General features: G+C 39.8%; 1 protein-coding gene across 6 annotated transcripts in view; it reads right to left on the reverse strand.

Annotated features, from left to right (window-relative positions):
• Window positions 1–325: 325 nt before the first annotated feature.
• The window catches only part of rhobtb1 (Rho related BTB domain containing 1), a 67424-nt gene continuing 53782 nt past the window's right edge, over window positions 326–13967 (reverse strand). For 5 of the 6 annotated variants that reach the window (XM_068002599.1, XM_068002598.1, XM_068002600.1 and 2 more), the window contains 6 exons: window positions 12553–13538; window positions 11212–11330; window positions 8219–8369; window positions 5993–6081; window positions 3330–3435; window positions 326–1385 (listed from right to left, as the gene is read on the reverse strand). In XM_068002599.1, coding sequence (XP_067858700.1) covers window positions 1219–1385; window positions 3330–3435; window positions 5993–6081; window positions 8219–8369; window positions 11212–11330; window positions 12553–13538 — 1618 coding nt within the window. In that variant the 3' untranslated portion in view covers window positions 326–1218. Of the gene's footprint in view, window positions 1454–3329; window positions 3436–5992; window positions 6082–8218; window positions 8370–11211; window positions 11331–12552; window positions 13539–13967 lie in introns of all 6 variants that reach the window. The other variant, XM_068002601.1, reaches the window with a different exon arrangement.

The following is a 13967-nucleotide window of genomic DNA, read 5'->3' on the forward strand; positions in this document are numbered from 1 at the left end:
TATCAATAAGTGGTTGGGTCTACAATTAACCTGTCAAAATTAATTGATTGCAGATACACAGTTATTTTTGACATTAAAACAGATTATCCTAACTAGTTGTAAAGTACTTTACTTCTGAAGCCTGTTTACATGTAAACCCTAGTGAAAATTCACATGTATCTGGTTCATTTTTTCAAGTCAGAGAAACTACTGAACAAATGCTACTATTGTGGCATACATCGTACATATATAGTAAGGAAACTACCATAAAAGTAAGGAAAAAAACTGACAACTTTTGAAAGAAGTGTGTGTTATGTCCCCTTATAATTCTACCATGACACAGGCACAACATTTATTTAATTTTATTGATGCAAAAAATGAAAAGTAATGAGCACAAAGACCGAAGGCTAAAGAAACTGCAACCAAATGAACCAGCCACTTGGTGTCAGCAGCTGACAGTCACAGTAGATTGATGTTACGTTATGTACCGAAATATAATTACATGCAGAAAACTTTTGGCAAAAATAGGATTGAACACAACTTTAGTACATTGCTTTCCCAAAATAACCCAATTGAATCAATCTCTAACACTTCAAAACTTTACTGTTAAATAACACATAGCTTCAATTTTATTTTTGTAAGCTAACATTTGGGGTATACAGTAACTGTGCAGTAATAATGTTAACTATAGTAAGATCAAGCAGTGTGACTAGAAAGATACATAGAGAGAGCAATAAACTGCTCCTAGTTACTTGTGTATGTTTAGGTCCATATAGAAGTAAGTTACCTCTTTCATGGATTAGTTACTAAGCCCTTCTAATTATATAAGTTTCCTAAAAACTAAATTACTTCTTTGACTTTACTTTGGTTACAACAAAGGTATATAGCCAACACTGGTACAAAAATAATTAAATATTTTATTTTCAATTAAAATGTAACAGGGGCAATTCTTTCCACAACAAAAGAAATGCCACTGTTGACAGTTAATCTATATTAACAGTATTTTAAACCAATCTATAGGCACCACACGGGGGACCAGTTTGTTACAGCAAGCATTTTTTTTTGGACAAGAGGGTTGTGCTTCAAATGCAACAATGATTGTTTAAATACACACGGCAGATTATCCCAAGACAGTCAGCCATTTTTACAGTAAACAGAGTTAAGACAAATACGTTTGTGGGTTTTTAATCTACCTAATAATGCACAGGATGTTCTGGCTGTTTACTGTTCACGGAGGTTTTAGACAACAGCAGAATGGTGCCAGAAACACCACCTGCGTTTCGAGTGATGCTTGTGAAGAGCAACCTCATCCTTCTCGCGTTCCTTTTTCACTCGCTGGTAATGGTCCTCTTCTTTAAGGTACCACACAGGTGGCCAACGGTGCTTTTCAAAATACTCTTGGTTTTCTAGTAATTAAAACGGTAGAGTTACAACTCTGAACAGTCGCTCTCCACATTTAAGATTTCCTCATGTTCTAGAATATACCAATCAATTTAAAAGATTAAAAAAAACACAAGTTTTTAAAAGACAAGCTGATGAGAAAGCAAACTACAAGTACAACTTTAAATAGTGTAAATCTTTACAGCTTTTGCACACAAAAATTACTGGAAGCCAGAGCATTGCTGTCAGTCTAAATAATCTAGGTTGAATAACACTTCTTTAAAAAGCCTACTTAGCAATAAATTTTGATGAAAACTGAAGACAGATAGGTTGTTTCAGCACTACAAATTACAGTCTACTGTTAATTCAGTCATTTCTTGCTCAAAAAAAATTATCCAGAAGTACAAATTAAGTAATTTTAATGAATCAGCACAGGAGGCTTTTTTTTTTTGCATGATTTCAATCCAAAGTAGCAAATAATTCAAATGAACCAATTTTGAAAGAAGAAGATTAGACCATATCTCCTGTTGGTCCACTTGTGAATGAGGCAGTTGACTGCTGCAGTTGAATTTACAGAAAACAATTAAATCCAGTTAAACAATGACAAGTCTATAGTGTACATTGGATTGTTGATATAAGACACATCGACCAACAAAAGAGAGATCATCTCCAGGGTAACCATTCAAAAATGCATAAAATGATCCTTTGCAGGTGCCTCAGGCAACTTCAGCTTCCAGGTAATTAAAATTTCAGTCAAATAAACATGAGCCCAGTATAGAAAGGTACAGCTGCCAGCTTTTCTAAAAGTATCACTTCTACTTACTGTTTAACTGTAAAAGCATGTGAACAGTAAAAGGTCACTCATGCTATTGTAATGCCAGGTTCGAAGGTCATTAAAACAAATGTTACATTTAAGGTAGTACTTGTCCACTAGATTTTACAGGGAAGTTGTGGCTTTGTGCAGGAACTCAAACATTTATCAGCCATTTGCTTTTAGTCTGGGCGTGCATTACTTCAAATATACTGAAGATATTGTCACCCTATTTAACAGAACTTCTTCCCTCCTCGTATTCTGTGAACCATGACTTAGGTGAGGCAGCAAGGAGCAGACAGACTTTGAACCCTCTACCAGAGTTGCTCTTGAGCCCAATGCTACAAAGTGCGAGCGAGAAGCCCAGAATAACTTAATTACCACGTGCTAAAGTCTTTCTCTGCTCTCATCAGAACCCTAGTACCAATAGTGTTGCCATCCAAATTACTTTAATACTTTTTCCTGAATATATATTATTTTACACGTGTGGTCGGGAGCTGGCTCCTAAGGGACAGGCAATGGGTCTCATGGAGGAGATGAGTCTGATGGGGTGATGGTGTGAATAGCTGAGGGATATTCTGAGGTATCCTGCCACTCAATGACCAATGTGCTGTTAGTGTGGTGACAGGTTTAATTAATTCTTGAAACTCTAATGCCCGCCTTTTAATTTTGCGTTTTTTTTTAAATCACTATTTTTTTGTGAATGTTTCATATAAATCAAGATACTGAGACGTGGAATACTTTCCAATTTCAGGCACCCCATAGCAACATTGAACATCCCTAGGTAAGGTATAGCACATACCAGATGCTGAGTAAAGTTCCTCTCGACTAAGATCCAACATTGTGCTAACTCAACCTCAAAAATGCTGCAACAAGCTTAGAATAGTGTCCCTGCCATAGCAATCCCACGTCAGTCATTGTCTTGGCACTCAGTGATAATTTTGTGCTGTAGACTTTTGACATTTAGGGTTTATACTGTCTACATGCAAGCTTCTTATGACCAGCAGAAAGAGAAGATTTTTAAAATTTCATCAGTCTGGGCTGGATTCAAATACAGGCCCCAGAGATGGAAGAGGGAATGCTAATCCACTGCATTACCATGTCTCTGAGGTTTAATAATGTTATATGAGTAAACCAGAGTAAATATTTAGTTTCTTACCAGGAGATTTTGCCTTTATCTCTTTCCTGAACTTGCAGCAAACACTGTTGTAGCTTGTACAGATGTGATGCAAACACCAAGCTGACAGTTGATGTGCATTATGAAACTACAAGTGGAGAAAAAGAGTTTTTTTAGATCTGCTATAATGTGTGTATTATATAGGATACCTATAGAATAGTGCTTCACTATGCTTATATCAGAAACATGAAAGGCCTGTAATGGTCACAAATGAATTACAGGAGCTTTCCCATGAATGATGGCCATCCCTCAGTTGCTGAATATGTGGAACTAAAGTGGTGACAGCACCAGTAAGGCCACAATCTGTAAAGTATTTCAAAAAAATGTTAACAAGCCAATCAGAAATTTAAACTAACTCCGTGACAACTTATTTAACTGTTTGCCAGAGAAAGTCTCTGTTACCACTCAGGGCCAATCTTAAATCTTTACATTTAAACTAATTTATATTTTACTTCACCAGTTGTTTCATTCAGCTTCGAATGAACAATGCAGCAGTCTCACTGATGGACAAGACTATTTTGAATCGCAACATCTGCAGCAGCTGTAAGAGCTGAGAGGCCAATAAGAAAAAGTTCTAGTCCACTCAACTGACGTCATCATTGGGTGGGGGGTGGGGGGGTTAAAGCCACAACTCCCAGATCATCCACATAATTAAAAAAATTAGATCGTGTGCAGGAAACATGTCTAATTACTTAACAACATGTGCAGTGTAGCAAAACAAGCACTGAATCTTACTTCTATAATCTTGCATACTAAAACTATAGAACTATTGTTGACTAAAGATGTACATGTGAGGATACTGCTGGCGGTCACTTCTATTGACCTTTGAGAATGACTGAAAATGTAAGTGTTTAAAAAAGATGGCAATGCTATTCTCTACGAAACCAAGGGAACACAGAGCAATTGTATTTTGAGCAAAATCTTGCCAAATATTTTTTTTTGACAGTCTTTTAAGTAATTCTGCACGAATATAGTGTCAGAACACTGATGGGTCAATGTGTTATTCTAAAATAAACTCAGCATTCACTTGACGGAAAAAATACCACTTACTATAAGGTATAGGCAATACTTTAATTGCCAAGGAACATAATAGCTGCAGAGTAAACATGAATGGTGTCTTTCTACAGTTACCACTTGTTGCAGAACCTGTTCTACAACACATTTCGAAACACAGCTGCACAATAAACAGGACAATGTACCACTGCCAATGTGCAATGCGGATTCTTTCACTTGTGGAAAACTGCTATTGCTCTTCCGCTTATTCTTACTGCTGTTAAAGATTGTAGCCCTGAAAATTCCTGTCCAGGTGCCGCACCATCTGAAGTGTGGCATGGCAGGGCAGGGCAGAGCTTCCACCCACCAGCGGCTCCAGCATTGGCATTGCCCACAAAATCCCAAGGATGGGAACATTAACATAAAGGGGGCATGTGCCCACGCCATTCATTGTGCTTCTTGGGCATCTACCTCATGGAGGGTATGGGGGCTGAATAATCGGGAGGCACCTTGCCACTCTGCCAGAAGCTGGCGGGTCATAGCTTTCTTCTAAGCCTTAAAAACTCCTCAGGTGTTCTGTTGTAACTTTGTTCATGCCAATCGATCGCTCTGAGACTGTTTGCCATTGGAAAATGACAGAGAGCCCCACTTACACCTCATGCATGGTAAGTAAGCCTGCATTATACTGGCATACTGTACACTGGCTGCAGGATTGGAGGAATGGACAGGAATTCTGCTGATTCCTGCCAGTCCTGCTTCTTCCAATGACCTCAGGACCAGAAGGGCAGAGGATGGGCGGGGTAGAGAGATGGGCCTGCCCCTTTCCCCACCAATTGGAATTTTGCATCAAGTCGGTGGAACAGGCATCCACCCCAAATTCCTCAACCCTACTCAAATTTTGCAATTAAAAATCAAAGGAAATTTGGGGCACATAAATCACGCACGTTTCTGGTGCTTTTCGCCCCCCTAATGTAATTGTTGCAACACAGTGGCCCTGACTTTCTGTGGCTGTTCCCCTGGCAGGAGACTGCGGAGCCCCTGAAGGATTTCACGACCGCTGTCACTAAGGAAACACCCAAATATTAAAGGAAAGGACTTGCATTTATATAGCACCTTTCATGACCTCAGGACATTGTAAAGCCCTTTACAGCCAATTAAGTTCTTTTTGAAGTGTCTTCACTGTTGTAATATAAGGACTGCGGCAGCCAATTTGAGCACAGCAATGTCCCACAAACAACGATGAGATAATGATCCATTATGTTGGTTGAGAAATAAATATTCACTAGGACACTGGGAGAACTGCCCTGCTCTTCGTCGAATAGTGTGATGGGATCTTTCACATCTACCTGAGAGAGCAGACAGAGCATCGGTTCAAAGTCGAAAGACAGCACCTCCAACAGTGCAGCACTACCCTCTTAATTCCACAAAGTAATACACCCATTGCTAATAAATCCCATATAGTGTCCTTATTCATTTTGCCATCTAATTGTATTATTAAGAAACAGGCCAGGAAAAAATTGTTAAAGTTACACATGCATCATAAATGGTTTCATACTGGTTTACATACCAATTCATAAGGTATTTTATGCCATCTGTCAGCCCATAGCTTATTGGAAACATTAATGTATATCATCATTATGGAAATGACTTACTTGGGCAAGTTCCAGGTACGTCAACACTTCTCCATCAATATCAACACCTTCTTTTACTGCTTTCAACAACTCCTGCACAGCATATTGTTCTGTAAAGGAGCAATGTGCACAATTACGTAATAAGGAAATGGAAAACAAACACAAAATTATCCATAGATTAAGATTAAATACAATGTGCCTAAATTCCTTTCATCAAAATAATCTGGAATGCTCCATCTGGCTCATGATATTAAGGAAGTAATTTAGTTCTGAAATGTTCCCACATGCTCTGAGACTAATAGTGAGGAGGTAAGACCAAACAGAACCAGGCCTTATCTGCACCACCACCAAAGCATTGAGCTTTCCAAATGAATGACACATGATTACAGGCTGGAATAACTTCCTCTCTAGGACATGACTCGGTCGCGTCTGCTGAAAAAGTTGTAATTTCGTAACTTTCATTTCAAATTAAAAAAACAAAAATATTTATTACATGGGTGGAATTAACATTCTCTAGAAGCAATTTTGACTTTGGATGATAGTGTAAAATGGGCGCTAGGCATCTCTCCCGATTTTCATTTCCACTGACTTTGGTGGAAATCGGGAGAGATGTATAAAAGGCAGATGATCCGATATCGCCCATTTTACACTGTTGCCCAAAGTCAAAATTACCCCCACTGCTTCTCAATGCCCTCATGACCCAGAAAAATGGGCCACTGTATCGTATAAATTCAGTTTGGGGGCAAATCTGCTCCTACCTATTATAGGACAAAAACTGTGGCCCAAGTGCCTGCGAATCACAAAAGCATTAGTGAAAAGTTCAGCAGCACAACTCAAAGTGTCACTGGGCAATGCTTTAGAGTTAAATTAGGGAATATGCAGTGGCGTTGCTCTTGGCGAATTAGAGGTTACACTGTTGCAAGTGAGGGTGAGGGTGGGATGCACTAGGCCACTGAAAGGATCTGGAAAGGAATTTGTGCGAGCTGTGCTGGGATACTGTAAAATGAATGTTTTTGATTGGTTGCTTGGAAATTTCAACCAGTCGGGATTGTGTTGTATAATGGACGCTGTATAAAAAGTCGGATAGCCAGGTTGTGAAGGATAGAATACTAGATCCTGGTCTTCAGTTGCTTCCAAGCCTTTATTCAGAGATCACCCTTACACATTGTGCACGCCATAGATAAGCTCCCTCCTATAAATGGATACAAGAAAGTCCGCAATTGATACTCACCACCTGAATATAATTAACACTAATTGATATAAACCACCTGGATACAATTAACGCACTGTACAGGTGATGAACACATGCCAGTTGAGAGACTTTTATGTGTATGGATCTCCCATGGAATTGCTCATTGATTTAAAAAAAAAATTAAAAATAGATTGAGTACTAAATCAAAAGTGATACCTCACCCATTGCAGGTAGGAAACAAATAACTTTGATCCCTTCATACATGGTTACATAAATAAACCATTCTGTGTATGTGACGTGCTGTCATTGCATAAATGAACAACTCCTTGTATATAGTTAGTTACATTGGTTTCCTGTCAGTTACCGGAGATAAAGTTCAAAAGTTTATGCTTTACAAGTTTTGATATTTTCATATAAAACAAATCAAACTCAGTTACCGTCATAGTCCTAATAATGGCTGCCCTGACCTTTACTGCTGTCACATCTCAGGTCTTTTTCGCCACTGGATGAGAGGCAGGGATAGTGCTTACAAACAGCAAGTCTTGGCATGCTCAGTGAAAGGCCAGTCTTTTTGTCAATTATAAACAAAACCCTGTTACGTTATGCACCTGCTGCTCAGCTCCAAAATGTGACGATGTTCACTAGATGCAGAAGGGTAGCTGCTTTAAGTTGCATTCTGGGAGTTGTATAGAAAAAAAATACTGGCACTGGTGGATTGTCAAGCCACACCATGCATCAAATTTGTAAGCAAACAGTTTTTCATAGTACACAGTAATATGGTGCTCCATTCACCAGAGAACCACTCCCTTGTGTTATATTTTGAGATGGAATAAGTTGATCCTAGACCTCTGTTGTGATGCATTAACAATTGGTCACACAGCCAGAGCAATATCATTTCTTTAATCTTCAGAGATTTTTTGCAATATTTTCAGAAACAACACAGGGTCTTACTTAATTTCCTTTTAGAAAACTAGTGGTAAAATATTTGCTTTTCTAGTCAGGATTATTTTTGGCTGATGAGCTACACGGCCTCAGGTCCCTTTTTTAACACTGACCTGTCAGAGCCACAAAACGTGGAAGGCACAGCCTGTTTGCCAGGACAATCAGCTCAATTGGATCAAGCTTTGAATTGAATGAGAATTGGCTGGTGTACAGGTACTCCAGAACTGCTTGCATGCAAGCCTTGCTTGTGGTGGGGAAGTAGACCTGTAAGTAAAGACAAAGTACTATTAAATGACCAGAACTAGTTTTCAAATGCTGTATAATCTATTCATAGCTAAGAAAAAAGTTATTAAATATTAATATAAATGTGCATACATGCAATTCTGTTCCCAAAATGTGAATTAAAATCACTTTAATCTAAATTTGGATGGTCATGGCAAGAGACTATAATAAATCTATTCTGCTCCATGAAACATTTAATACTCCTACTTTATTACATTCACCAACTTGGTTTCATTTGATACAAAAAAAAATCACCAATGTTTAGGAAACAATTGTAAGAAAAAGGAAGATAGGAACTGATATTCATGATTCAGGAGCATAGATCTTTTATGCAGGCAGTTGAAATGGTTCCCATACATATGGTTGAAATGATGGAGAACTACACGTATCTGCAACACTTTGCAGAAAGTTTCTCATGACATGCAGAACACTCCAGAGAGTGACAGTCCAGAAGACTTCTGTGGCAATCACAGGAAAAGATCCTGAGGACATCAGTGACTCTTGAAGCGACAACTACCACTGCTTCAACAGGTGTTTAGAGGGTCAGTCTGAACACAATGCTTTCAGAGCTTCCAGGACTTAACTGAGTGTATTCAGTTTGTAATAACACCAACCTGCAGCGCATCTAAGCCTGTGCTGTGGGACGTTTTACTACATTAAAGGTGCTATATAAATGCAAGTTGTTGTTGTTGTTATGTTGTGCCTTGGAACCTTTTTGTTGAATTTTGTTCTGGAAAGTAAAGCACATAGACGTCAGAGGATATTTGCAGTTTGGTGGGCTTGGCTGATGACGTATGAGAATGTATTTTGGAGACAAGATGCAGAAACCTCTGGGAATGCAGGTCTTTGTGAGGCAGTTGTGAATGAGGCAAGGGGAAGGAGGGGAGAAATTTTATTCATTTTCTCAAATTAAAGCTCTGAGTTATTATAAGTTGCTGCTTCCTTTCTCTGGCTGCAGGCAGAGAGCTCGCCTGTTCCACCTCCTCTCCTTCCTGTGCCCCCATCTCCTGATGGGATGGACAGCCCTCTCCAATCTTCTTCATCATGGTCATCTCCTTCAGCTTCAGGAAGTAGCAACTCTTTATGCCGTGCGATATTATGTAGGATGCAGCAAGCTACCATGACTCTGGCTGGGCTGTACTGCAGGACTACCCCAGATTTATCCAGGTATCCGAAAGGAGACTTCAGGATGCCTATGGTCAGCTCTATTGAAATTCATATAGTCCCATGGGCCTCACTGCATTTGTTCTTCCCCTCTGCAGATGTCTAACTGGAATCATAAGCCATGACTAGGGGATAACACTGATCACCAATGAATCTTCCTGAAACAAAGTTCTGAGTAATGAGGGCTGATATGATGGATTGGTGTATAAAGAAGCATCCTGATAGCTTCCAGTGGACATTAACATGCATGACAAGATGACTGAAATCACACACTACCTGCACATCTATTGAATGAAAGCCTTACCCAAGTGGTTGTTGAACAGGGCTCTCAATGCTACACATGTTCCGTCAATTGCTCCTTGAACCTGTGGGAACCCTGCCAATCTATTGATGTAGACTTCTCACTATACTGTTTCACAGGTTCCATGGGCAAGGTAATAAACCGGGATGCCCGCCTGAATAGAGCAGTGACCTTTATACAAGGGTGCACAGGTGTCTGACTAATGTGGCAAAAGTCACCTGAGGCTGCCTGGAAGGATTCAGTGACAGAAATAAACAATCACGGCAGTGGTTACTTTCCCTGTTACACACAATGTTGTTCTCCTGGTGGAAGGGAGCTGCAGGTATTCAGCCAGCAGCTGACATAACTCTGGGGGAAGTGAAACCTTCTGAAGCACTGAAATCTATAAGACCTTCTAGGTCTGAAACCCCTGTGCTGAGGGTATTGACATGTAGGAAACAAAACTCTTTTGTGATTCCTTACTCTAGAAGCCTCCAATCTAGCCACTTCCATATCCTCTTCATCTTCCTCTTCAAAGCACATGAATAGAGGGATTTTCATCCGGAAATCCATTTCCCCAGCTCAGGAAATTACTTTCTCAAGTACTCAGTAAAACCAATCAGGAGTAGTCTTCAGGAGTTCTTGAGCAAGAATCAACCAAAAATCACTGTGCAGGCAGTTTCTGGAAGCTCCGGTCAGGAAATCCAAAATGGCCTCTTCCACGTGATACCCGTTCCGCTGCTCGTACAGTGGCGGTGTCCTCAGAGATCGGGGTAAGGGCGGTTAATTAGGGAAAACTGCATGCAGATTGAGGCCATGTCCAGCTACCCCCATTTACATGTGGGGGTGGGGGAGGCTCAGAGCGGATGGTACTCTAGACTACTGGGTTTTAATGAGGAGAATTTTGGTGCCAATTGTTTGGGGCAGTATTGCAGCAGTAAGATCATTCTGCCCCATTTGACTGTTTTCAGCACCCCAACACCACCCGAAAACAGGGAAAAAAAGAGGGAAAATCCAGCCCTGTGTGTCGGGAAGATACTTAGCTGCAAGTGCACCACAGCCAAGCCAGGCCCCATCTTCACCCGACGTCTACACACTTACACTTACAGAAGGGGCCATCGTGTATCGGTCAGGAAAGGGATTCCTGGTCCTCCCCACCATAGAGGCGTAAAGGATAATTGTACACACGCCCACCACTGCCCCAGAGGAGATCAGCTATTTCAGAGAAGACCTCGACCTTCTTGATCTATATGGCTCAGGTGCTCACTGTGTTAATCAGGTGATCCATCAGACGAGTCATAGACATTACATTTGCAATAACTTACAATATCATTCATAACAATCTAATTTCTCTAAGAATATGAAGCTTATTGCACCAACCTCTTTATTTGAACTCTCCAGGAAAGACCCTCCAAACATAGCTGCCATCCACTCACAGCTAGAAATCAACAAAGACTTATGGCCATTAATACTCCCATCTTCTAACTGAAGCATTACATCTGCCATTGAAAAGTAGAAAAAAATGTTGGTAATATCGTAACTGTAAAAATCCAAATGTAAAACAGCACTGTAACCACATACTAATTACTTTCTTCTAAGCAGTGGTGACAGGAGATAATTGAATTCTGCATCTGTTACATGCTATAAATACTTCAGATTGTTGGTCCTCAGACAACATGGCACCAAGAATAAAATTATTTAAATAAATTACCCTCTCAACATTCCATCTATTATTGTGACTGTTATCTGATACTATGCTTAATACGTGAGAAATGTCATTTTACATATATACAGGTGTTCTGATAACTGAACAGTTTATTTTATGAAAGGTCAACAGTGTTGGCATGGTTTCATCTGGTATGTTCAGTCCCCGCTAATGCCTTGTTGGATCCAAATAGTCATAAACTGCTCAAATCCTCTTATCAAAGGAAGAGACTGTCCACAGGAAACAAATATGTCAAACTAATTGTTACAAACCTCTGGGAGTATTTACACCATAGCTGCAGTGTTGATGCCAAGCAGTTTTGCTCTGCATTGATGCTGCTGTTAAGATATCAATGCAGCCGAATCAGGAGTCAAGACCTGATCTGACATCAGAACGAAGCAGAGTGAGACTGCAGGAGGGAGTCTCACTCCACTTCACTTTGGAGTCAATTCGAAACTACTGTGCTGCAATGCCAAGCTTGGAATGTGAATGCACTGTCAGAGAGCACAATTCTTTAGGGGAATCAGATGGAAAACATGCCAAGGAACAGCAAGAACAAAAATCTTGTGAGATATACAAAAAGAAAAAAATTAAAGCTTCACACACTCTGTTACTGGCTAAGAGCAAAACAATGAAGTTGGTATTGGCGCTCTTTAACCTTTCCAATGCCAGTCACGGCATCTTGTCGTACCTCACTACACAGTGCCTCTGTTTACTCAGAAGGGTAAGAATTGGGATACCTAAATGCAAATGCAGCTGGTAAAATTATAAATTACGTTAGATTCTTCCCAAACTGATTCTCTTTCAAATCAAATTGTACAGTTTCTTGATGCCTGTATGTCTGAGATTAAGTTATTTATTATTAATACAGTTAATGTAGTCATGCTCAAAGTTGTTACATGCACTGAAAAAAACTGATTTGAATTAACTGATTTTGGATTAGGGGTAGACTGTACGAATTAAAAAAGGATTGTTACAAGAAAATATGCAATGAAATTAGAAGTTGAAAAACTTACCAGAAAATGTTCCCTTCGCTAAACATTCCTTTATTCGGTTTGCTTTCCTGACATGAAATGCTTTTGTGATCTCTTGATTCATAAAGGCTTCCTTATTTTGAATATTTTCAACCATCATACGCAAGTCAAAAACTTCCAAAATCTCTGCTATTTGTGCAATTCTCATCAGATCTTTCTCATTTTCGTCCAGTTCTCCTGTGTAGAGAAATCGTAATACAGCTTCAAAAGGCCCTGGCTGGATTGAATGGTCCATCCTAACTACTGTCATGAGACCCGTCCTCTTTGTTACAGGGTTCTCCAGGACTTCTTCGTGAATACGATTAAAGGCCTTGCTCCATGAAGACAGCGGTCTTCCTGCTCGTGCTCCATTCACTATTGAAGATTCATCCTCGTGCATAGTCATTTTCAAAATGCTATTACTCTTGGATGTTCTTAGAGTGCAGTGTATTGAACTGATGCTGATTTCACTGCTGTCATCATCTGTGTCGAGGCTCAAAGTTCTCATCAAATGGTCTCGACCCGGTTTCTTCTGTTTCTCACTTTTCCCACCACCTGTCTGAGATTCAGCAGTTAGATCCAACAAAAACAGGTCATAAAATTTTGAGGATGAGGTAGCCAGGTATACCTTGTGAGCATAGATTTTAACCTGGTTCTGAAGTACAAACATAACATCAGTACACAGTGGATTGTCGAGCAGATGACTAGGTCTAAAAGCACTCACAGGACTATCAGGAACTTTCATTACTGGAGGCGGTGGCTTAGGTGGTAGGAATGGTGCCTGGAGTAAAGGCTTCTGTACCTTCTTTAAATGAGATTTCCAGAACTGAAGGTGTCGCCTAGAAATCAGTGCACCTCTGACGGCATTATCAAATACATCCTTGATGCCAAACTGATCAAACACGCTTGTTTCGTAATACGGGATCCCAAGTTCTTTGGCTACCTCTCGGCCTTTTTCAGGAGGTAAAATGTCATTAGGTCTTATTGGTCTAGGGTATAAATACAACAAAGTAAACTACTTGAAATAAAGTACATTTGCCAACATAACAGTGACTGCGTTTCAGAGTAATTTGTGTGAAGTGTTTGAGACGTTTGAGATATGATAAGGGGCTATGTAAATTACAAATCTTTCTTGTCTTTACAATGACACAAACTTACTGATAATAGTAGACACCTGCTTCATTAATGGAAACTAAGTGCATCTCAAAACTATTGGAAAGCCATTTCACTATGCCACAGTTATAAGGTGTCAGATGAGGTAATGATCTTGTGAAAAATATATGGCTTTGTTGGGAAGTCATTGTGCATTGTTGGACACTGGCAGACCGACTGTGCCAGAAGAGTGTATCATTATCTAGCACTAACAACGAACCTCACAGATCTAATATAAACAGAGAATACCTTTACAGTCAGAACTC

This window comes from Heptranchias perlo, chromosome 21, assembly GCF_035084215.1.
Source record: "Heptranchias perlo isolate sHepPer1 chromosome 21, sHepPer1.hap1, whole genome shotgun sequence".
NCBI classification, from domain to species: domain Eukaryota; kingdom Metazoa; phylum Chordata; class Chondrichthyes; order Hexanchiformes; family Hexanchidae; genus Heptranchias; species Heptranchias perlo.